This window comes from Mangifera indica, chromosome 11 (assembly GCF_011075055.1).
Source record: "Mangifera indica cultivar Alphonso chromosome 11, CATAS_Mindica_2.1, whole genome shotgun sequence".
Lineage (NCBI taxonomy): Eukaryota > Viridiplantae > Streptophyta > Magnoliopsida > Sapindales > Anacardiaceae > Mangifera > Mangifera indica.
In genome coordinates this window covers 1,505,979-1,529,109 of record NC_058147.1, presented here as the reverse complement: position 1 = coordinate 1,529,109, position 23,131 = coordinate 1,505,979, and the positions used below count along the sequence as shown (strand labels likewise).

General features: G+C 34.6%; 2 protein-coding genes across 5 annotated transcripts; one reads left to right on the top strand and one right to left on the bottom strand.

Annotated features, from left to right (window-relative positions):
* Nucleotides 1-645: 645 nt before the first annotated feature.
* LOC123229771 (lysine-specific histone demethylase 1 homolog 3-like) lies at nucleotides 646-9,907 on the bottom strand. 4 transcript variants are annotated; one of them, XR_006504935.1, is made up of 11 exons: nucleotides 8,252-9,907; nucleotides 7,928-8,069; nucleotides 5,426-7,714; nucleotides 5,163-5,256; nucleotides 4,214-4,638; nucleotides 2,991-3,689; nucleotides 2,755-2,829; nucleotides 1,826-2,310; nucleotides 1,266-1,332; nucleotides 948-1,185; nucleotides 646-771 (listed from the first exon to the last, which is right to left on the bottom strand). XR_006504935.1 is itself a non-coding variant. In XM_044655716.1 (8 exons), exons 1-8 carry the CDS (start codon nucleotides 9,772-9,774, stop codon nucleotides 2,245-2,247), a joined length of 5,313 nt encoding a protein of 1,770 aa, XP_044511651.1. In that variant the 5' UTR covers nucleotides 9,775-9,907; the 3' UTR covers nucleotides 1,474-2,244. The 4 variants fall into 4 exon arrangements, 1 of the variants encoding a protein (XP_044511651.1); XR_006504934.1 differs by having other exon boundaries at nucleotides 716-829; XR_006504936.1 differs by having other exon boundaries at nucleotides 716-1,150.
* Nucleotides 9,908-20,462: 10,555 nt separating this feature from the next.
* On the top strand, nucleotides 20,463-22,473 carry LOC123228921 (aldehyde oxidase GLOX-like). Its single transcript, XM_044654423.1, has one exon. The coding sequence runs from the start codon at nucleotides 20,527-20,529 to the stop codon at nucleotides 22,165-22,167; it is 1,641 nt and encodes a 546-aa protein (XP_044510358.1). The 5' UTR covers nucleotides 20,463-20,526; the 3' UTR covers nucleotides 22,168-22,473.
* Nucleotides 22,474-23,131: the final 658 nt, after the last annotated feature.

Genomic DNA, 23,131 nt, shown 5'->3' with positions numbered 1-23,131 from the left:
TAATTGTGGTATATTATTTATAACTTTTCTTTTTGTAATATTTATTAACTTACCCATATAGAGTCTACATCTCGTATTTTCAAAAATACAAAAAATATAATGGTCGTTTTGCCTTTCGATTATTCACATGCTATCAGAGCAGGCAAAGTTGTTTATTCCAAGGTTGCATCAATTAAGGATATTCACCAATCCGATTATTAACTTTTCCTTTGATTCCCACAGTTGATCTATTATTCTGGGCATTGTACGTGCTATACTCATTTGGAGAGGCAACTCTTTCTACCCTGTATATACCGTAGATCATGTTCTTACCCCACTTTTAGAAAAGACACACAAATACAATTTCCATTTAGTTCTTCAATTGTTGATTTGATTTGGATCAAATCTAAACAAACAATAATTTAAGATTGACTTGAATCAAAAAATGCTAATTCGAGATCAACTAAAATTTGAACTTGATTTGAAAAAAAAAAAAAAAATTTGAATAGATCCAAGTTATATTGAATATTTAAATTAACTTAAACTTAGTTTATTTATGAAAACGGTTTCTATCTTTAACTCAAACTCGATTTGTTTGATCCAAATTTGAGTTCAAGCTTGAATAACTTAGATCAAATCCAATCAACCCACACTCATCTAAAGGAGTCAATTAAACTCATCCTCTCATGTTGCTCTTTAATTCAATTCCTTATTGTAGCCACAAAGCTCAAAGAGATAAGTCTCCAATGGAACCAGATGATATATGCTCGTTTACAATTTCAGTGGCAATAACTAGAGTCCGAAGAGCAATACAGCAATATTTCCACCACCATGGATACATATATAAAAACTGAATAAGATCAACAAAAAATATGATTTCATTTAAAAAACCACAAGATAAAATGCAACTGAAAGTCCAGATCAGTAGTCAGTTTGAACTGCAACAAATTTACAATCTGTAAATTTACCTGATCGGCGATGGCTTAAAATCCTCACCATTCACCAAAGAGGCTAAGCACCTTCCCCCAGAATTGCACAGAAAACTCTACCTTTTTCTCCCCTTCAACAGGATCAGCCTCTGGATCATTTTAGGACCCCGATCTCTTTTGCAACTTCACTTTCCAAATCAGGAATCACATACTATCCGCAGGGCATTAGGATATTCTACATTCTAAAAGTAAGAATACAGGCCAGTTTATAATAACCCTGCAAATAGATTAGGTGAACAACTTTCCTTTAATGACCTGAAAGCAGGCATAACTGAAAAAATGAAACAAAGGGCATACCTCACAAGAGCCAGAGAACCACAGTACTTTTCCAGAACTAGCAGCAACCAAGCACACTGGTTAATGGCTGAAACAGAACAGCAAGAGATTCCATTGATTTCAGGATTCATTTCAATCTTAAAGAGTTTTCAAGACTTCATATGCTAATTCGATACACAGTCAAACAATCAAGTCCACGAACAAAGCAATATTTAAGTAGAGTCTACTGTCACACGTCCAAGTTATGATAAACTTGAATAGTTAATCAAATGAAATAGAGATGTTAACAACAGAGGTTAAAGCTCCACATATATTGATGAAGTATATCCGACTGCACCAATAGAGAGAGGCAGAATATGAAAACTAAGGCAATTTTGGAGAAAGAGGTTAGTAATCAATGTTTACTAAAAAAATAAGGATAATATCGGGTGTTTCTAGAAAGAAACTAGAAAAATATTCAGTCTGCTAGTCAATTCTAAAACATTTCTATTCTGTACACAATGAAAACATGTCATGTCTCATCTAAGGTTGTCCCCAAATAAAAGAACAGGGTATTGATTCTCCGCCCTTTGGATTCCAACCTTTCATCCACTGTGAAACAATTGCTAGAGGCAATCTGAGCTCATCTTCATGATATGTTGATGTCCGCAGATATGGGCTAAAACACTTGTGCCAAGCCCATTTAAAGTGCAGAAGGCTGAAGCCACACTCAGAAATTGTATCCTGGCCAGCTTTACATTACGAATTCAGAACACATCAGCAGTAAAAATCAGACAAGCAATTTCCATCAATATCCACCAATAATGATTGAACAGAAAGCAAAAAAACTATTTCCTTTCTCCCGCAACAACTTCAGGATCACTGCAATGATGTTGGCAGTTTAATGTGATGTAGACAAGAAACGCACAATTGAGAACTCTACCCCCACACCACCATCATCTGTTGTGGGTATTACATGGAAGCACAGAGGTAAAAACAAGTGCCAGCCAATCCACAAACATCATGATATAACAGTTGACTTCATAGTCATATGCCTCTCAATCAATTTGTCGACAAAGGACCGAATCTGCATAAAGCCATCCAAGGAATAAAGCTTAATCAAGTAACTAATTTACAGACTAAGGTCTATTTTTCTCAAAGGAATGTCTAGAGGCAACAACATATTGATAGCAACAAAGATAATTAGAGTGATAAATTATAATGATTTTATAAGAGCCTTTGTTTCTATTTGCTCTTCATGTTGCAAGGAAATGATCAGATGAAATAAGAAATAATAATCACTCCCGTTCGTTAGAGAATACAGAAAATAGAAAAGGTATAATACAGAACAGTTGAGATGACTAAAGAAACAAATTTCCATCAAAAAGGTCATATGCAAGACAACCCAGCAATAGTAGCATTTCGTTGATCTATAAGGATCTCTGATTTGATAAAATTTATAAAGAACAGGTACTGCATCATATATAGGTAACATGATCTAATCTCAGAACCATAAAAAAAGAGTGCTTACCTTATTCTTGCGCTTGGAATCAAGAAACTCAGAAACAGCCATGTTTTTCTCAGCATCTGTGGCCTGCTCCATCACCTGATTGTAAAACCCAAAAAAAAAAAAAAGGGCTGATGAAGGGAAAGACAGCAGGCAGCAGTTAATCTATTTGACCTATTGTAATATTAAATGATCCATCAGCATGAATTTGTACTGAGATATTAAAAGAAGAGAAGGGAGAGTATAAGGAAACAACAAACCTTTGTTGCACTCTTTTTCATTATTGTCTTATATCCATCCCTATCAATTTTCCTTGCCTTATAAAGGGGCATGAGCAATGATGCAACGTAATCCACAACTGCCTGTTTTATATGATCTGCCCCTCGAGGACGATTTTCAAGTGACTCATTGTTTATTGTAACTTGTGAAACAGAGCTCCCATTTGCTTGTCTATCATGCTTCCAGGTGCGTGGTTTAGAACTTGTGTTTGATTCTTCCTCATCCTTTACATGCATGGCTGGATGGAAGAAATCAGAATCAGCTGCAGCTGCTTGAGATTGCCACCTCTCAATTGCATGATAGTCTTTTATTCCCACACTCCCAGCAGTATCAACCCATGCTTTTGTAAAGATACTGCTGTCTGCAGCAGCAGCACTTTCTCCAGAGTGCTCTCTCAAGTTCAACTGACATGCAATCTCATTTGAATGGCTCCGCTGTGAGAGGTTGTCAGCAGTTTTTGAATTGTCAAAATTAACACAAGCAGTGGAGAAATCAACGGACCAATCCCTCACTCTGCAGTTCCTGGAATCTATCTCTGATATACAATCCTGTCTTCCTAAAACACCACCAGACCACTTCCTTCTAAGATCAAATTCATCCATCTGCCCATATTGGTCCCGTCTAGCAAATTTGTGGAAGGAAGGTATATTGGGGAGCTGTGGCCCCGAGGATGCAAATGCCTGCAAATTATAAGCCATTAATCATAACTACATGAACAAGAAAAAAAGGGTAGGAAAATAAAACAAAGGGAAAAAAAATCCAGTCTATGGAGAGTTTGGGTGCATAAATGTGCTCTCAAGGCCCCTTATACTATTTTCAAGGTATTACAAAACATGACCACATGGTAGCATCACTACAACAGCATCAGTTTGAATGAACACAATAAAAAATAAAAGGGCCCCAGGAAGAATTATTCTATACAGCAGCCAATCACCTCAATATCTTAAAGAAAACTATAAAGTTCAAATAGAACTACCATTGCACCAAAAAAAAAAAAAATCACTTGGAGTCACCATTGACAAACAGCATCAAAATTTTGACAAGCCAAACATTTGCATAAACATATTAAAGGAAAATATGAATCCAGCACCTTGGACTAAACCCTGAACAAACATTTCACTATAAGAAATTAAATATTAATGATTGATAGAGGCACTTCATAAATTGATTAGGACAAATAAGTAGCATAACAAGTTAAACAAACCTTAGCAGCTGCCTCAGCTGCAGCTCGAGCAGCCGCTTCAGCTGCTGCTCGAGCAGCTTCAGCTGCAGCAAAAGCAGCCTGTTCTTCTTCAGACATGGCAAAATTTCTGTCCTCCACTTCAGTATCTAGTCTGTCATTCTCTCTCCTCATGTTTGCACCAGAAATCAAATGGCTTCCTGCAGATCCTTTATGTTCCAAACCACTATGATTTGAATGCAGAGGTGGCTTGCCTGAAGCTGGATCTTTAAGAGATTTTCTCTTGAAAGGATCTACTGCATTTGATTGCCTGGAAAACTTTACTCCAACACTGGAATTTTTTCCTTTCCGGAAGACTTCAAGCCACACATTAACCAACTGACTTGCTATGGCACGTATATCACGGCTAGTATGTACGCAAACTTTTTCTTTGACAGTTTTCCCAATGCCTACACCACAAAGTTAAATATAAATAAATTAAGAATCCTGATTAAACATATTTTAACTCTTTGCTTCGCTTCCAAGAAAACACCCAGCAGACAAACAAGAAACATAGAACAAAGAGAGATATTTACATGCAAAGCAAAATAAATAAAATCATACATATCTACAGATACTTTATGCCAATTATATATCAAAATTTAACAGTACACCTTTCGTGTTGAAATTTTATACAATTTACTTCAGCCCACTGGATTCAGCAAGTTCATCATAGTCTGACAATTCTAAGGGAGATTCAATTATATTAGACAATGTACTTTTCACTTTTACTCCTAAACTTGAGAATAAATTGTCCAACAGAGCTTTGGAATTGCTTTCCCTAAGATTTGTGATTGAAAGAGGCACAATCTTTTAAATGAGTCTTCAGTTTTGAAGACAGACATGCCCTATCTGCATGCATCCATCCTTGCAGAGATAATTACACGACAGATGTAAGTAAACTAGACCTAAACAAAAATAATGAAAACAATACCTGACAGACGCACTGCATGTAGATCAGTAGAAACCAGCACAAGAAGACGAACACAATGACGTAAAAGCTGAGTACCATCCTTCCCCATTGAGTCCTGTAATAAATAACAAAAAGTTTATATAGACTTTTAAAAGTTTCAGTTTATACATGCTGAACAGTATTGCCGCCAAGGGCAGAAGAACGAGTGCATTGATTAAGCAAATTTATATTGCGATTGAAGCATTGAATCCATTGATCATTAATATTGTGAAATGCAAGAATACCAGTATCCAAGAGTTGAGCATGGTAAGCCCTTCCTTGGTCCCAGCAAATGATTTCAGGACTGAAACAGGAAGATTCAGCAACTCTTTGGCTAAATGTAACCGCCCTGCAGTAGTTTTTGCCTTAAAGAACATATCCTCTAGCAAGGATTCCCTGGTCTGAATAAGGGCCTGAGCAAAAGAGTTCTTGTAGAAGACATTGGAGTGCTCAACAGCTTTAAGTCTCCTCACTATGTCCATAACTTCATCTCCTTCAGACTCTGATTGTCTCTGTGCAGCCTCCATTGCCTCTACTTCAGCAGTATAATCATTTCCAGTGGTAAATATGTCAACAATACGCACAGCCTCTCTAAGCCCACTCAACATTGCACCACCAACAGTGTCAGGATGTTCCTTGCAGGTGGCCTCACCAGCAAAAAATAAAGAGTTCTCAACGGGCCTGCCCAATATATCATAGTCCTCTCCAGATGCTCCAACAGCTACACATGAGTATGCACCATAGCTGAAAGGATCTCTGCCCCAATCAGTCACAACTGATGCAACTGGATCTGGTACTGAAGCCTCCCCAAAAATTTTTCGAAGAGCCTGGACTGCATGGTTTACATGGTCAGATGAACTCATATTTTGACCATCAATAGCTGCCTTACCAACCACTAAAGCTATAAGAACAGGTGCCCCAACCGTTTTTCTGACATTCCAAAACATAAAGCACCACCCCCTCAAATCAGTTTCTTCAGCAGTTGCTCCAAAATAGTCCACAGAGTCATCCCAAAAGACCTCTGAAAATTCCAGCACTACTTTATTAAGAACTCCAAAACCAAGCCGCTGGATGGCCAAGGACTTCCATTGGGGTAACGGGGGAAAAAACTTTATACTTTCTGCTTTCAAGCACCCAAGTGGAACAGTAATAAGCACAGCATCTCCCCAGAATTCACTGCCATTTGCTGTGGCAACTTTGACTTTGGACTGACCATCACTTACTTTAGAGTCCTTTGAACTATATGAGATATCTGTGACTACATGGTTGAAATGTATAAGAAGTTCGTCTGCAAGAGACTCAACAACAGCACTGTAACCACCCTTGATCATGCAATGGGCTCCTCCAAATCCTCCATAAACATCATCTTGATTCCAGAAGGGAAGAGATACTTCCTTAAGCAAAGCAGCACAACCATATTCTAAGTTGGCAAAGTGCCAATTCATAACCCTTCTTTCAAGAGGACTTAGTGCATCTTCTTCAAAACAATTTCCACCATGAACTCTGCTGTCAACACCACTGGCTTTAGAATAAGCATCCATTGAATTGTGCAGATAAATGTCTTCGAAATCTCTTCCTAATCGTGCCATTCGACGCCTTTTAAGAGCATATTCCAAACCCTCCTCAAGAGACATTTTCATAGCATGTTCCCCCTTCTGAGCAACAAGCAATACCATGTCATCAAGAAGGCTGTTGTACTCTGCTTCCAGAGCTTCATCCAGACCTGAAGGAACTTTTTGACCAGAAATAATATCATAAAGAGGGCAGTCACTATTCAATACAGTCAACTCTAGGCCCAACTGAGCACAAATCAGTGAGGAAGGATCAGGTCTTCTTTCAGTGGCCACATCAGCCTCAACACCTGTAATTATGCTTGCCCCAAGATCCACAGGAACTGAGAGAGATGTGTGATCTGTATAAACACGACCACCGATCCTATTTCTAGCCTCAAGTAAAATTACAGAGAAACCCTGACGTTGCAAATGGCGAGCAGCAGTTAAACCAGCAGGACCTGCCCCAATGATAATGATTTTCTTTCTGATTTCTGAATCACACTGCACATGTTGGCTGCCCCAAGTAACATCATGACAGCCAGATTTAACACTCTGTGAATCATTGGTCACTTCAATTAGAATTGGATCTTTTCCACCATCAACCATTTTGGAAGATGGATCAGCCCTCAAAACGTTGACATTAACCAATATGTCAGGTGCATCAGTGCTACCATTTTGTAGGCACTCAACAATTGGGCATACTTTGTGTTCTGTCACATTAGGTAATTCTGGGCTAACCAAACTGCCCTTTTTCACTTTTACCATCTGGTTCCCATCATCCGATATATCACCATTTTTGGCCTCCACAGAAGTTTCAGAATGCTTAACCTGACCAAGGATGAAACCAACTCCATCCTCTGAATCAGCAACAGAGGCCCCAGAACTTCCCTCAAGTTTTTCTTCTTTGAAAAGTTTATAGCCATGCTTTGCTATATGATTTGCTTTTTCCTTCTTAGAAGCAATACCAACATTTATGTACCCCTGTCAAAAAAAAAAAAAAATTGTGTTCCAAGGAATAAGGAATTCATCAATCCTCCAAAGCATAAAAACTACACAAAATTGCATCAAAAGCTATCTAAAAAATCCAATGAGATAAGAAAGAACCAGTGGGCACAGCAATTTTTATCAATAAACATGGGAGCAAAAATAAACATAAATAGGGAAAAAAAGCACTCATTAGACATAACAACTTACACTCTGATCAAGAAACGTATAGATCTCCCTAATTAATGAAGCACGAGACGGTTCATCCTCAGAAGGGGTATCAGTGACCCCACACTCCGTGAGTGGCAAAATTCTGCTAACATCCCTACTCCAAAGACTTAAGATCTGGTTCCTGCAATACATAAAGCAATAAAATCCCATTAAATTGTAAGGATAATATTTTAGAACACAAGTCTTTTATACCAAATCATATGATGAGTTAACATCATTCAAAATAGAAATGGAATCTGCAGCACAGCCAAAAAAGAAAGAATCAAAATAAATGAATAACCACGTTTTGATAACAACAACTACCTGCATTCCAAGTATTCCTGAAGCCCACCTCTGCGCTTCAAGACTTCTTTAAATTTAATTTTCTCGATTGGACCAGCAGCACGAGCTTTCAGCCCTGCTGACACTGTTGCAGCCCCACCATTATCAGCAACAGTAAGAATATTTGAAGATGAATCAAACTTGTCTCTTCCTCTTAAAGACCGGTGACAGTCTACAACCTGGTGATTTTCAAGAAAACCTTGCTCATTTATCAAATTCTCCCAATCAGCATCCCCTTCATAAGCCATGTCTCCATGCCTACGCTTTTTAGCAATGCGAGCAGCACGTTGAACAGCAGATAATTTATTGTCTTTGTTTTCAGAATCAGGTATAGACACTGCATCTTCCGGAGAACTTCCATTTTCATCAAGAGTCACAGAAGAAGGAGAATCTCTGTTAGCCTCTTCACCAATAGAAAGAGGATCATGACCTGGAACACAAGGCCCCTTAGATGCATCAGAAGGTTGATCTGGATAGAAACCAGAGCTACGCTTCTGAAAAGCAAATCCAGATTCCCGGTGTCCACATGACATTTCAGTTGTTAGAGATAACCTACCATTAGATACTAAATCATGTTCCCCTTTTGAAGAAATGGCAGCAAGACCTGCCTCCCCAAGAGCGGTATTGGAATCACTACCAGTTTTGCTAACCTTCAAGGATTTAGATTTACAAGATTTGTCTGTTAACTCATCATCTACACAAGCCACTGAAACTTCTTTTCCAATTGAAGAGGAAACTTTGCGGTCTGAACTTGAATTGTCTATTGCTGAAGCATTCCTTGAATGTTGCCTCAATGCATCAGAAAAAACTCTCTTGTACTCACCCTCACACTTGTAAAATTCTTCCATCTGCTCCAGGGAAGAGGCACAAAAGGGCATTTCTTGATCATCAGGGGCCAAAGTGCTTGCCTTATCCATAGAACAAAGCTTTAACCCAACCTTCAAAGATTGAGTTCCAGAACTAGCCCGTTGGCTAAAGCCAGAACCATCAACCCCATGGACACAAACATTCTCGTTGCCACTGATATCACAAACATTATTTGTACAAGTATTCAAAATAGCTTCTTCTTGAATATTCAAACCACTAGTGTCTGCCATAGGTTCAATTTTCTTACACTGCTGGGACGTTAATTCCAATTTACTCAAATCAGAAACAAGATGTGAATTATCATTGAAATTCAAAATTTTCTGTCTCACTTTTGTGGTTGAAACAGACTGAGATCTCCTCACAGGCTTCAAATCACCGTCAAAGCTAGGGCTACATCCTTCATCAAAGTTTCGATCCCTACCATTCTTTTTCAAACCAGAATTCATGTGAGATTTCCTGATTAATCCAGATTGTGTCCTCTGAAAAGGGGCAGATAACGAGTCAGCCATCTTTTCATCCAAAGACAGATTGGAACCCTCCCCAGGCCACAATTCTTGCTCTTTGCGATCCTCCAATGAATCACCCAAAGACCCCGTACCCTTTGAATCATTGTCACAGGAAAAATGAGCCCCAACCATTTTTATCTTTGAATCAGTCTTGGGTCTCTTAACCCTCCCTTTACATTTAGTTTCAACCCCTTTGCCTGTGGCCACATCATATGCATCCTCACCAATATCTTGAACCTTCTCTACAGTCTTTGATGCAAACTTCTCATCTAAGATGCCGACATCCTCAAAAGACCCACTCAAAGATGAACTTCTTCCCTTTAGGATCCCAGATCTGGTCTCTTTCTTGGGACCCTTCAATTTTTTCCTAAAACTTGCCAAGGTATCATCCATAACCGCCAAATCCTCATCCTCAACCACCAATTTCTCTTCCCTAATTTCTACCTTCTGCCCCTTTTCGCTATCTGACATAGACTTAACCTTCTTAGGGTTTTTTGTTTTCTTCAACTTAAACAAAGACCCAATGGGTTCATCATCATCAGAATCAAAACCAATCTCAACAGATTTCAACCTCTTCTTGAGGTCAGAATTCTTCTCTCCACCATCCATTTTCTTAGCCCTATGTTTCAATAAATTTTGTGATGCACTCTTTTGCAACCCTAGCTTAGCCTTAGTATTAGTGCTTGAATCAAATTGCCAGCATTAAACCGTATCATCACCCTCCATTTCTCTATTACCAAAAAATTAAAGCTCATATTTCGTGTTTTGATTCTCTCTTCAACCAATTAAACCCATAAAACTTTAAAAAAAAAATTATACAACCCCATAATGCAAAATCCCAGCGCCTATTAAAAAGCGAACGTAAACACAAGCAAATTACTAGCAAAAGAATGTTAATAACACTGAATATTGTTTCTCTCAACCAGTCAGCTCTGGCGCAAATATTCACAATCCCTTCTCTCCAAATTTGACGACAATAAATAATAAAATAAAATAAAGAACCTAGGGTTTTTTAACAGAGCAACTGAGTCACGCAGCGAGGAAAGGAGTATGGGCAAGCAAACCTGAGTGAAAGAAGCTGTGATACGGGTGATGTCAATGGCTTTGACGAGGAGAGTGAGGGGTGCACGTTAGCGTATTGTCTCTGAAATTGGGGGTCAGGTTCTTTATACTGCGCCGCGACGAGGATAAAATAAGGGACGTATATAAAAGTCTAATCGAGAGGGATGTAGTTTCTTTGTTTTGGGTGATGGGTAGAAAATTAGTACTACTGTACAAGTCGGGACAGATTTTTGACACAGATACTATGATGGTGTGTGCCCAAATTTCTTTTATTGGGAAATAAATAATCTTGATCATCATCTCACATTGTCTCAATTTGAGTGTTTTCATAAGAATATGGGACTTAAATGAAAGAAAAATTGTTGTGTTGTTTGGGATACTATGATTTTTTGCCTTTCTAACATTAAACAATGTGTCAAAATTATTTTATATGGGTTAAACTTACATTTTTGGGCGAGAATTTGCAATTTAATTTATTGGATTGAAAATAATAATTTAGAAATAGCAATTTACTCTATAAGGAAATTACAAGTGGATTCTTAGATTAAAATTAAAGAAAGATTTGAGTCAATTTAGTTCGACCTCCATTAATTCTTCTGTTCGAACTAGCCAAACTTGGAGAATTTTTTCTTTTTTTGTTGATTATTATTTTTCTATTATGATTTTTTTTCATTCTTGAGCATTAATATTCATTTTATTCGATGTTACCATTTACTAACTTAAATTTAAATTAACTGTTCTGAATTTAAATCAAATTCAAATTAACTCATATGGGTTAGTCCAAATTTCAAAACGTATTGTGTTCTATGAGTGACCCCATTTACCATTTAAATGAGAATAAAGCTGGAAAAAGGAAAAGACTGAAGATAAGCGACCGTTCAAATAGATAAGCAATTGAAAACCCAACCTTTCCTTTTAAGCAAATTCCAAGACCATTTCCATTTGGGCCAAACATGTGGTGGGCCTTCAAGAAAAAGGCTCAGGCCCAACCAGAGGAACCTTCTGTTAAACCCAACCTACTTGAAGCCCACTATATTAGACAAAGTGACCAGGCTTGCTTTTCCAGTCAGCCCAATTATTATTCGCTTGCCCTCCATGTCAAAACGAAGATGATTCACAAATCAAGTTAATGAGTTTACTTTATCCAAGTTGATTTTGAATTTAGCTCATATTGAAAATACTTGAATCAAACTCAAACTAATGGACCTTGATTCTAGCAGGAGTCATGGGTTGAACTCGTTTTTTATAAATGAGTCAAGTTCAAATTAGATCTTGTTTGATTTGAATCTATTTAAATTTTCATTTGTGTTTTAGTAGAGAAGAATATTCATTTGGGTTTAGTTCAAAAGCCCATGTGAAAAGAATTAGTCTAATAGAAAAGGCCCATCTTTAGTAAAAATAAAAATAACCCAATAATAATTTGAGCTAAAGTTTCATTTGTAGCTTTGATCGAAAAATGTTTGGATTCAATTTGAATAAATTGAACTCGATTCAAGCCTACTATATGGTGATAATTCAACTTCTAAAAGAGAGTTATCCAAATGGATTTAATTATGAATTTTTAAGGAGATGTGATAAAACAGGAACGCCTGCATGCAAAATAAGTATGACTTAGGAGTACAAATGTTAAGTATCTATCAACCAGAATTTGTATATAAAAAGTTTTATTAAAGTATATGCAAAGTGTGTAAGTGTACCTCAAAAAAGATAAAAAATGTTTATAATCTTTTTCATCGATAGGAAAAATTTTTTCATCATTTTCTTGTGATTTTGTCCCGTATTGGGTTATCCACATAAATATTTTGTGTGTCTTGTGTTGAGTATTTGTATAATTTATGGTTTATTTTATCATTTTTATAGCATAATCGAATTTAAATTACTCTTTATTTAATCTGTAATGATCTTAAATATGCTTTTGTTCAAACTTATTTCAGATTGAATTTATTTTTAATTAAACCCGTATTACAAATGATGATTATATGATATAACACTAAATATTGTTAATGATTCACTAATTATTCTATTATAGACAGGTGTACATCACACACATGGACCATGGAAACACATAGGCCACCATTAAGATAAGAGTTTTAGAGAGGACATGTCACATCTTCTTAAGCCAAGATATAGCTAATAACAAATTTCTTTTCGTCTGACGTAATGCAGAGGACAAAGAAACCCTAGAGCAGGTAAGGAGATAGAGAAACCATTGCTTCAAAGCGTTGAATTGACTTTAATCAATAGATTAGCTGGTTTAAAGATGGCGGCCGGCTTCTCTATTTCCGTGACAAAAATGGCAAGATCAGTAAGTTCTTTTTCATTGGACCACTGATTGATTCATGTACATGGGATAGATCTGAGTCATATCCATGCATTAAAGTCAGTGGCAGTAAGCAAGCTTGCCAAGAAATGTAATTTTAAATATATTGCTTTCAAACTTGCCGCAATGATGGCAGCCGAACACAGTCAAGTGAACACTGCTGAATCTTTTTGGAAAGTTTTAAAACTGGCCAGGCCACTCATGAATTTAAGCTTAACAAGTCTGAAAAACTTAAGTTTTAAAACATCAATCTTTTAGTAGGGCAGATCAATCTAACCGATAATTATATTAATTAATTATTTAAAAATAATATTTAAATAATTTAATATAATTTATTATTAAATATATAATCTATCAAAATAAACTTAAGTTTGATGATATATATTCTCAAAATTATTAGAAGAAATTTGGATTCAAGTTCCGATAATAAAATTTTTAAAAAAATTAATTTTTATGTTAACGGAACCAAATTCAATTTTTTAAATTCGATTTAACTGTTTAACCTACATCAGTTTCAAAAATCGTTTTCAAACAAATTAAAACTATTTTGATGATTGGATAACGGTTTAACCAATCGAGCTGACTAATCAATTTTGTTCTTAAAACCATGGACCCAACACTTCCAAATTTCTAATATAAACTGCATGTACATGATGAAGTTCATTAGAAAATACTTGCCTGGTGTGTGAAGAAACAACCAGCGTTCATTAGTGGTTTTCCATTAATTTTTTTTAAAATCATATTGGTAAACAGCTGCATGGATCCATCAATCGGTCAAAATCAGAGTGGCGGGGGCCGATGCTTTAAATTAAAAAGCCGTCTTCCACTTATTCGCATGTGCTCACAAGAAGAATATGCCGTGTTCATTTTAGTATCGATCATTAACTGGAAAATCACCTTTGTCTTACGTGTGACAGAATGATTCCCAACGTGAAAAAGATAATTAATTAGAAACATCCTTCACAAAATCCAATTTCAATGCTTGCTTTCGTTACGCAGAAGCTAAATTCCCTCTCATCCACCTTCCTACTAATTAAATATTAGAAAGGTGCCTATCGCTAATCACTTCAAATTCGGTATGCTCATATTAAATATGAATTAATCAAGTTCATCCGTGCAGTATTAGGAAAATGAATTAGTCACGGACAAATATGACAGATTTAATTGATTTAATTTATAATATTAATATTTATAATTGTATTAAAGTTTTTTTATTAATTTATAATAATACGTGTCTACATAAAATTTTAAAATATCACAATCGATCATCATTTTATTTAGCGTTTCACGGCTTCACCCCCCTAAAAGGGGTGTTACTCCCTTAACCATCCCTTCGCCAAGGAAGTTGGGTGGATTCATTGGTAGAATATAAGAAGTTAAAATTAAATAAAAATAAAAAATCGAACACCAATTAAGAAATAATAAACTCTAAAAATGATGAATGAAAATTTTTAAGAGTCATTTTTGTATTTTAAATATATTAAACTCTTAAGTTTTTTAAATTTAAAAGGTTCATTTGATTAAAGAGATTTAAAGATTATTCTAAGAGGTCGTTTAGTTTATGTATAATAAAGATTATCTCAATAATATATATTTTATTATTTATATTATTTTGTTTATTTTATTAATAATAAAATATTACGGTAATCTTTTATTATTAACCGTGATGTAGTAGGTAATATAAATGATAATTTAATTATTGTTTTTATCTTAAATACTAAAAAATTATTAAGATGATATTGATTTTATTATAATTATATTTTTATTTATTAATTTTTTGAGGTAAATCTTATTTTCAATTAATATAACAACTAACATAAAAGATATTTTAAAATAATTATATTTAAAAGTATTTAATTAAAATAATATACTTTATTTTTTATTTTTTAAATTAAATATAATAATTATTTATATTTTATAATCTTTTAAAAATTTTATGTTCAAGATAATATTTTAATTTTGAATCCAAACAAAATACTCCAGAAAAAGTATTGAACAATTATTTTTTCAAACTCAAAGAAGTTAGGTAACATTTCTTAACCTCTCTAGGACAGCCACTGGAGGTTTCGCTCTCTTGACCCCTGGCCTGGTTGTTAGGTTACGTTGACTCCCAACAAACCGTACAAAAATATGCTTCAGACATGATCAAAATTCCACACTTCAATGCATTTAGAATCCCTGACGTTTTATTTGTTATTCTTATCCCAATTTTTCAAATCACTTGTTTAAGAAAGCCACCAAACATGACCGAGGAAACATAGCTTATGTCACTGATCTAGCTCTACTCCTGGCCGGAGAGTATTCATATTGACCGCCGGCCACAACAAGTTTTCAAAGAGGAACTTGGAATAAAGCAAGCCAATGAAGCATGCAAGTCAAAGGAACTGAATTAGTAGCTTGTTAGTCTTATTAAGATTTCCTCCCGTGACATAAATGTTTCAACTACTATATGCACTTCTCCAAATATAATTCAAATGGCAGCCATGCCAGCCCATTGTTTTCTTCAAACAAGGCTAGCTGTGAGAGGAAATCGTCAACGCTTTAATTCAAGGGATTAGGTTAATATATATAGAAAATGGAGTTTAGCTAATTAATTAGTTGTAATCTGAGGAGAAAGGGCTGTTGTGGTGCTTGTATGACCAGTTTATTATTATTATTATTATAATTTCATCAATCGCTAGCTACTTGCCCCATTATGCCACGGCATTGTAATTAAATATACATTACTAACACACAGACAAATAAACAAGTGATAAAAATAATTTTCAAGGAAAGCGGCTGCTGGCCTACATGGTTAGTACAAGAACTTCAGTTTCCTGCCATTAGGGTTTTTACGATAGCATGTATATAAGTCTATTTATGAAAGTATGAAATTGAATCTGGATCTTTTTTAACTCTATGTTTGATCGTTTGAGATTCAACATATCAATCAGACGGTTGTGGATGGATATAAGATTCTTTCTTAGAAGTTATTAAAGAGTTACTGGATTGGGGATTGGTAAGGTAACTCCATTAATGGGGCTTCAGCAACTTCAACTAACGTATAAATACGAATGAAATACAATTAATGTACGTGGTCCAAAATATGAAAAGGAAGTTTTTACAAGGTCATTTTCACCGACGGGATATATGAAGCGAGTTAGCTTGTCCTAGACGAAACTGAGCACCCCAAGTATGAACAATCATGTATACGCATGGATTAAGAAATGAGTCAAATCAAATTAGGAAGAGATATACTTGTATTAAGGAATTGGTAGGTCAAGACTAAGGCATAAACCCCATTCATGTACATGCTGTTGTAAAGTCGTGCTCCTTTGTTTCTTTCTTCTTGAATGTCTAATTCGTGTTGCTTATAAAAATGTATCAGAGAAGCAATAATATAATATGTGACAAAATTTAATAATTTTATAATATGTTATGATGTTGAAATTTATTCTAATGAGAAATACTCGAAACCAAGGATGTGATATTAAGTAAATAAGTGATGGTGATCAGAATTTTACTTCAGTTCTGTATTAAAGAAAAATAAAATTGAAACGTTTTTAAAGTGGTTTGACATATTACTCAATGTTTATACTTATTATCATATTATTGAATATTTTGATCGAAATTCAATAGAATGACAAAAATATCATCACGATACAAGACAAAATACAAGGTTAATTAAGTAAATTATAATATAAATATGTATAAATTTTATTACATTGAATTTAGTAAGAAGGAAAGTGATCTCACTAAAATGAGAAAAAATAATTTCACAAAGTATAGTTGCAAAAAACAAGGATGCAAAATATATCAATGTCTCGTCCAACTACTAAAACTTATTCCTCTTGTTGTTTTTTGTTGACAAAGGTGTATTTATATTTTGAGTAGATTCATGCGGAGGTAACATAGTCAATTGTTATATGCAATTCATCTAACTAATTGATAGATAATTTGTCACATTTTTTATATCACTTGTGTGAATTTAATAAAACGAAGTTTGACCATATAATATACATGTTCATATTCCTTAATTTGAAGAGTGATTAGATGGCTTATTATTATCCTTATGCATGCAATAATAATATAATATTAAATAAAACTATGTTTACTCAATTTTAAGTATTAAATTTAGTATATAAATAATATATTATTATATAATTAAATAATTTTAAATAAATGATAAAATAATATCTATTTATACGATTATACGTTATTTGAAAATACATACCCAATTATGAAACAAGGACATTGCAAAACCATGTGTTGCTATTCCATTTGCACGTCTTTACCTACCAAATCAAGGGATACAGGACCACCAAATCCACAAGCATAGCCATCTTATTGCATGGCTTATGCTAATTTCTGATGGCGTAAATGTACAAATTAATTAAAGAGGAGATGTTTTAAATAGAAAGTCGGCAGAGACGTATCTTCTCTCTCGATAAGCCTCAACTTTGCTTTACAGTTTGTCACAGCAAAGAAAGATTGAAGCAGCCTTCGGTCAATGATTATTTTCCCATGGGAATGAGGTTCCAATTTCTTATTTTACAAGTTTTGGTCCTACTCACCCAATATATCAATACTCAAAAGCTTTCCAACACATGAATAAATTCATCTAAACAGATATATGTAATTAATTAATCAGTCGAAACTATATCAAAACAATAAGTTATCACCTTTAAAATTTAATAACAAAAAATTCCCACTTTCCGTTTGGTTCTATTAATAAATTATGTTACGTTATAGGCCAAACGTTAGGAAAAATACAAAAATGTCTTTATAATACTATTAAAATGACGAAGCTGCCCTTTAAAAAATTTGCACCCTATATTATGTTTATGCATCTTAAACTATTTATTTATTTGTATCCATTAATCTTTAATTGTTTATATATTATTATTTATTGACGGTTTTGACCTTTTGAAACAATTCAAACAAATTTTCTTCAAAACTTGGTTGTTAAGAAAAATATATATTTATTTAGTCTAGAAGAACCGATTCACCCTTTTTGTCTCGATTATTTTTATTTTTATATTTTACATGACCTTGATATAATTTATTAATTTTCTTTGTATTTCGTCAACAACCATCAGTGGAAGGAACCTAATGTAACACAAATTACAGCACTTTTCCAAGTTACTGAATTAAGGCATTTTTATTTATTTTTGAACTTGCTTTTGTGGCTTTTTCATAGATTAAAACGTAATTGTTCTGGTTGGGTGTGTGACATTGACACTAAGTAAAAATAATTCCTGGATTCCTCTGTTTTGGGCTATGTTCGGCCCACGCTAATATTATAATTGGGTATTTTATAAAAAATTAAAAGAAAATTAAAATAGTTTTAATTTGTCAAACAATCAGTAAAATATTATGTTAATTTTTCAAATTTCTTTTTATAATTACTAATATAAATTAAAAGAAAATATATTTTAAAAATTTTTTAAAGACTAAAGTTACCTAATTTTTGTAAAAATTAAAAATGATAAAAGGTTATATCTATTTAAAAATTAATAAATTTCATTAAAAAATTATAAAAGGTGGGAAATAATTCTGCCTAATTAAAAAAAAAAAAACCACCACATCCATAATTCATTAACCATCCACAGAACAAACGAAGAAATGACAATTAAATAAATAAATAGGCTTTCCGCTTTCACCTCACGGACTTTCTTGCACCTGTTAACATGCTTTAAAAAATTCCACACAGTCGCACCTTTGAGCGCGTGGTCCCACTTGTCTTTAACTCATTCCCTACATGCAATTAATACAACTAGCCCGGGGCCCCGGGCATATAACAAGTAGTTTATTACAGTACGCGCACAGCTATACGATACGGGCGACATGATTACAAATTCTGAACTTGTCATTACAATTATTTTTTAATATAAAAATAATTAATTATTTTATTCAATTTATTAAATTTTATTCTAAATATTTTCTTATTCTTTGCATAATTTGTATTGAAAGTTAATTTTTCAAAATTAAAAGGTTATGTCTACAGTTTAATGTCTTTAGCTCAGCTCCAGAGTAATTTGAGTTTAAGGATTCAAAATTGACGAATTTATATTTAAATTTAATTAAAAAATAATTTAATTTTAAATTTAATATAAGTTCACTTAAGATTTAAATTCAATTTGTTTATAAAACTAACCCGATCAATTTATAAGCTTGAATTAATTTGAAATCAATGTTTGAAACCCAATCCAACCCTTGCCTTGTGTGTAGAGCTAGACTCTCAAACAGGCTGGCTCAATTGCAAAAGTTAGTTTAACTTGATTCGACTCAATTTAAATTCGTTTTATTCAAGAGAGTTAGCTTGTATTTAAAACTTAATTAAACTCAAGTTAGGAGTTTGACTCAATCCGACTTACCCATTAGATTGTGATTTGATTTGCTTCAATTTTAATTCGTGATTCAATTCAGATTATATTAAATAATTATTAAAATAACTTGTTTTGATAATTATTGAATAAAACGATATTATTTTATTAATGAATTATGAATTTAAACTAAAAACTTAAATTAAATTGAATCAAATTATTTGTTGTTAAAATTATTTTAATTTAATTTATTAAATTTAAAATAAATTATTTTTATTCGAATCAAATTTAAAAAAAAATATTCTCTTCTGGCTCAATCACCTTAATAAAATTAAAATAAATTACTTTTATTCGAACTCAATCACACTTAAATAAAAAATATTCAATTATGGCTCAATCACCGCTAAGTCAGTGTGGTGAAAAAAATTAATTCTATGACAAAAACCTATCATATCTTAATAAATCAGTGGGACCAAACATTTTGTGGAACACAGTAAAATCTTGCAGTGAAATTATATCTAATGGAAATATTATTAGACATTTATGCATTTGTAGGACCTGAATGATATAAAAGTAAAAGACTGAAGTCTTCCCACCAGATTAATTGGCTTTCCATTGTCCTCCATAAATACTCCATTAATATTCCTCCTAACACTAGAATAATGCGCTTGATTTCATCATTATCAATTGTCCAAATCCTACCTAATTGACTGCTTTGAACAACAGAGCAGATGGATTTCATCAAAACTGATGTTGATTTGAGGATAAATCAAATGATTAATTTATTTGACTTATCCAATGTTATCAAAGCATTGACGTGGGTGATAGGATGAATAATCCTATTAAATAATGGACTAAATTGTTATTTTTAACTAAGTTGAAGTTTTAATGAAAGTTAATTAATTTAAATAAAATATTTTATATTTAATTATATAATAATATATGAATGTGTTTATATTAATTAATATCTAATCATTTGTATATATGTAATTAATTATTTAAATTATATGATTTGGATTGAATAATTTTAAATTAAAGGTGTTTTGATTTTTCATTTTAAGCCTTCCACGCGTTTGCTTGCGTGTGGGAGACTGATTTCTCTCCGCCGTTCTATATAAAGCAGACAAGCTCGACACATCCACTGAGACTAAACCCGACCAGATTAACAAAACAAATTATACCTGGAAAAATCCAAGAATGAGGCAGTCCTTTGTTCTTTCTTTGTTGTTCTTCTTCTTCATAACCCAGCCATGCCACCGGATCCTCACCCACGCAGCCGGTGGCGGCAGCTGGCAACTCCTTCAAAAAAACGTTGGCATATCCGTCATGCACATGCAACTCCTCAACAACGACCGTGTCATAATGTTTGACCGGACTGATTTTGGCCGCTCTAATTTATCCTTACCAGATGGGAAATGTCGAAACGACCCCAATGACAGTGCTCTCAAGATTGACTGCACTGCGCATTCTATTGAGTATGATGTTTTGAAAAATTCATTTAGACCCCTTATGGTCCAAACTGACGTTTGGTGCTCTTCAGGCGCTCTAATGCCCGATGGTCGTCTGGTTCAAACCGGTGGATTTAATGATGGTGAAAAAAGGGTCAGAATTTTCAAGCCCTGTGCAGGCACAGGATGTGATTGGCAAGAAGTTGATAATGGGCTCGCAGCAAGAAGATGGTATGCTACAAATCATATTCTACCAGATGGGAGGCAGATTGTTGTTGGCGGAAGAAGGGAATTTAACTATGAATTTTACCCCAAAGACGCCGCATCAAATACATACAGTTTGCCATTTTTGGTCCAAACTAATGACCGTGGCCAAGAGAACAATTTGTACCCATTTGTTCATCTTAATGTAGATGGACATTTGTTTATTTTCGCCAACAATCGAGCTATATTGCTGGATTATGCAAACAACAAGGTGGTGAAGACATTCCCAGCAATGCCTGGCGGCGATCCACGGTGTTACCCAAGCACGGGTTCGTCAGTGCTGCTTCCGCTCAAGAACTTAAAAGCAGCTAAAATTGACGCTCAAGTGTTGGTTTGCGGTGGAGCCCCGACAGGGTCATATACTCAGGCAGGGAAAGGCAAATTTATTAAAGCTCTAGACACGTGTGGCCGGATCACAATAACCGACCCGAATCCAAAGTGGGTCATGGAGACTATGCCTACAGCTAGAGTCATGGGAGACATGACACTGCTTCCCAATGGCAACGTGCTAATCATTAATGGGGCAGCGTCGGGGACTGCCGGTTGGGAACTCGGGCGAAACCCAGTTTTGAATCCTGTACTTTACAGACCCGACAACAAACCCGGGTCACGTTTCGAGCTGCAAAACCCCACCACCATACCCCGCATGTATCATTCCACTGCTATTCTGCTTCGAGATGGGCGGGTGCTCGTCGGCGGCAGCAATCCTCATATTTACTACGAATTTGCAAACGTCCTTTTCCCAACAGAATTAAGCCTGGAATCTTTCTCTCCGTCTTATCTAGACTCAGGATTCTCATACTTGCGTCCCAAAATTCTGTTGCCGAGCTCTCAAACTAAGCTGCAATACGGTAAAAAATTCGCAGTGAGGTTCACCGTGAGCGGCAGAGTGGCCGTGGATAAGCTGTCTGTAACAATGGTGTCACCTTCGTTTACAACGCATTCCTTCTCAATGAGTCAGAGGCTGCTGGTGCTTGGCAGTGAGAAGGTGAATCTTGTGGCGAAATCGACTTACTCAATTGAAGTGACGACGCCAAGTACCGGTAACCTTGCACCAGCTGGGTATTATCTTCTGTTTGTCGTTCATCAAGATATTCCGAGCGAGGGCATTTGGGTCCTTTTATAATAACTTGGTTTTTGAAATACGGTAACGTTGCCGAGCGAGCCAAAAATTTTGAGATTTCCTGATGGTTATTGATTGATTATTTAATCATTTAAGGCATCCAATAATCGGTGGTAACCCAGTAACGTTGCTTCACCTGCACACCCAGCAACTCAACCTAGCCCATATGAATTAAGTACAATACTGTGTAGTTTTGTTTCTTTTACTTTTCAATTTTTTACGGTTGGTGGTTGTAACAATTTCTTGCCCACTGGGCATTCACAGAATCTTATGATACAGTGGAAATAAAGAGACGAAGTTTCAATTGCACAATAGTGTACAAGTGTGAACTAAGAGGATGATCTCTAGGGCAAGGTTCCGTTTCGATTGAGTCTGAACAAAGTCCAATTTGAAATCTATTCAAAATTGATTTGTTTAGATTTTAGTTTTGAATTCAATTTAAATGGATTCAAATTTAAATATTTAATTTGATTAAAACTCAACTCATTTTTAAAATAAGTTTAATTCTTAAACCTAAACTCAACTTATTTTTATTCTAAACTCAAATTCAATTTTGAATAATTTAAATTGAATTTAATCTTATATTCGACCAAGATCCGTAAAAGCACTAAAGTATAAACACATGGCAAGTTGGCAAAAGGCAGGAAAGCAGCCAGGAATGAACTTTGCATCTCAAAAGTGGAATAATATTTGCAAAGGGGCGTAAAAGAAGCTTTGAAAAACTCCAAACCACATTCTTACGTAGAGTTCATAATCTAAACAGATATGCAGGGCACCGATAGCACTTTGAAAAGGAATCGCTTTAGTGATCACATTAAAGTTAGCCAATTTAAGCAACACTATTAAAGCCAAGAAATCATGAATTACAAGACTTGCAAAATTATGTAACATAATTTAAATCAAGTCATAACCCAAATTTAAACCGAATCGAGTTATTTATTTAACTCGCGAGTCAAACTAATTTGAA

Excerpts from the sequence above, each read along its gene's own strand:
- LOC123229771 (XM_044655716.1), bottom strand. The coding sequence starts at position 9,774 with ATGGTTGGGGCTCATTTTTCCTGTGACAATGATTCAAAGGGTACGGGG. Across the intron at positions 7,715-7,927 it reads ATACGTTTCTTGATCAGAGT|GGGTACATAAATGTTGGTAT; the intron begins GTAAGTTGTTAT and ends TTTTTTTGACAG. Across the intron at positions 3,690-4,213 it reads CAGCTGAGGCAGCTGCTAAG|GCATTTGCATCCTCGGGGCC; the intron begins GTTTGTTTAACT and ends TATAATTTGCAG.
- LOC123228921 (XM_044654423.1), top strand. The coding sequence starts at position 20,527 with ATGAGGCAGTCCTTTGTTCTTTCTTTGTTGTTCTTCTTCTTCATAACC.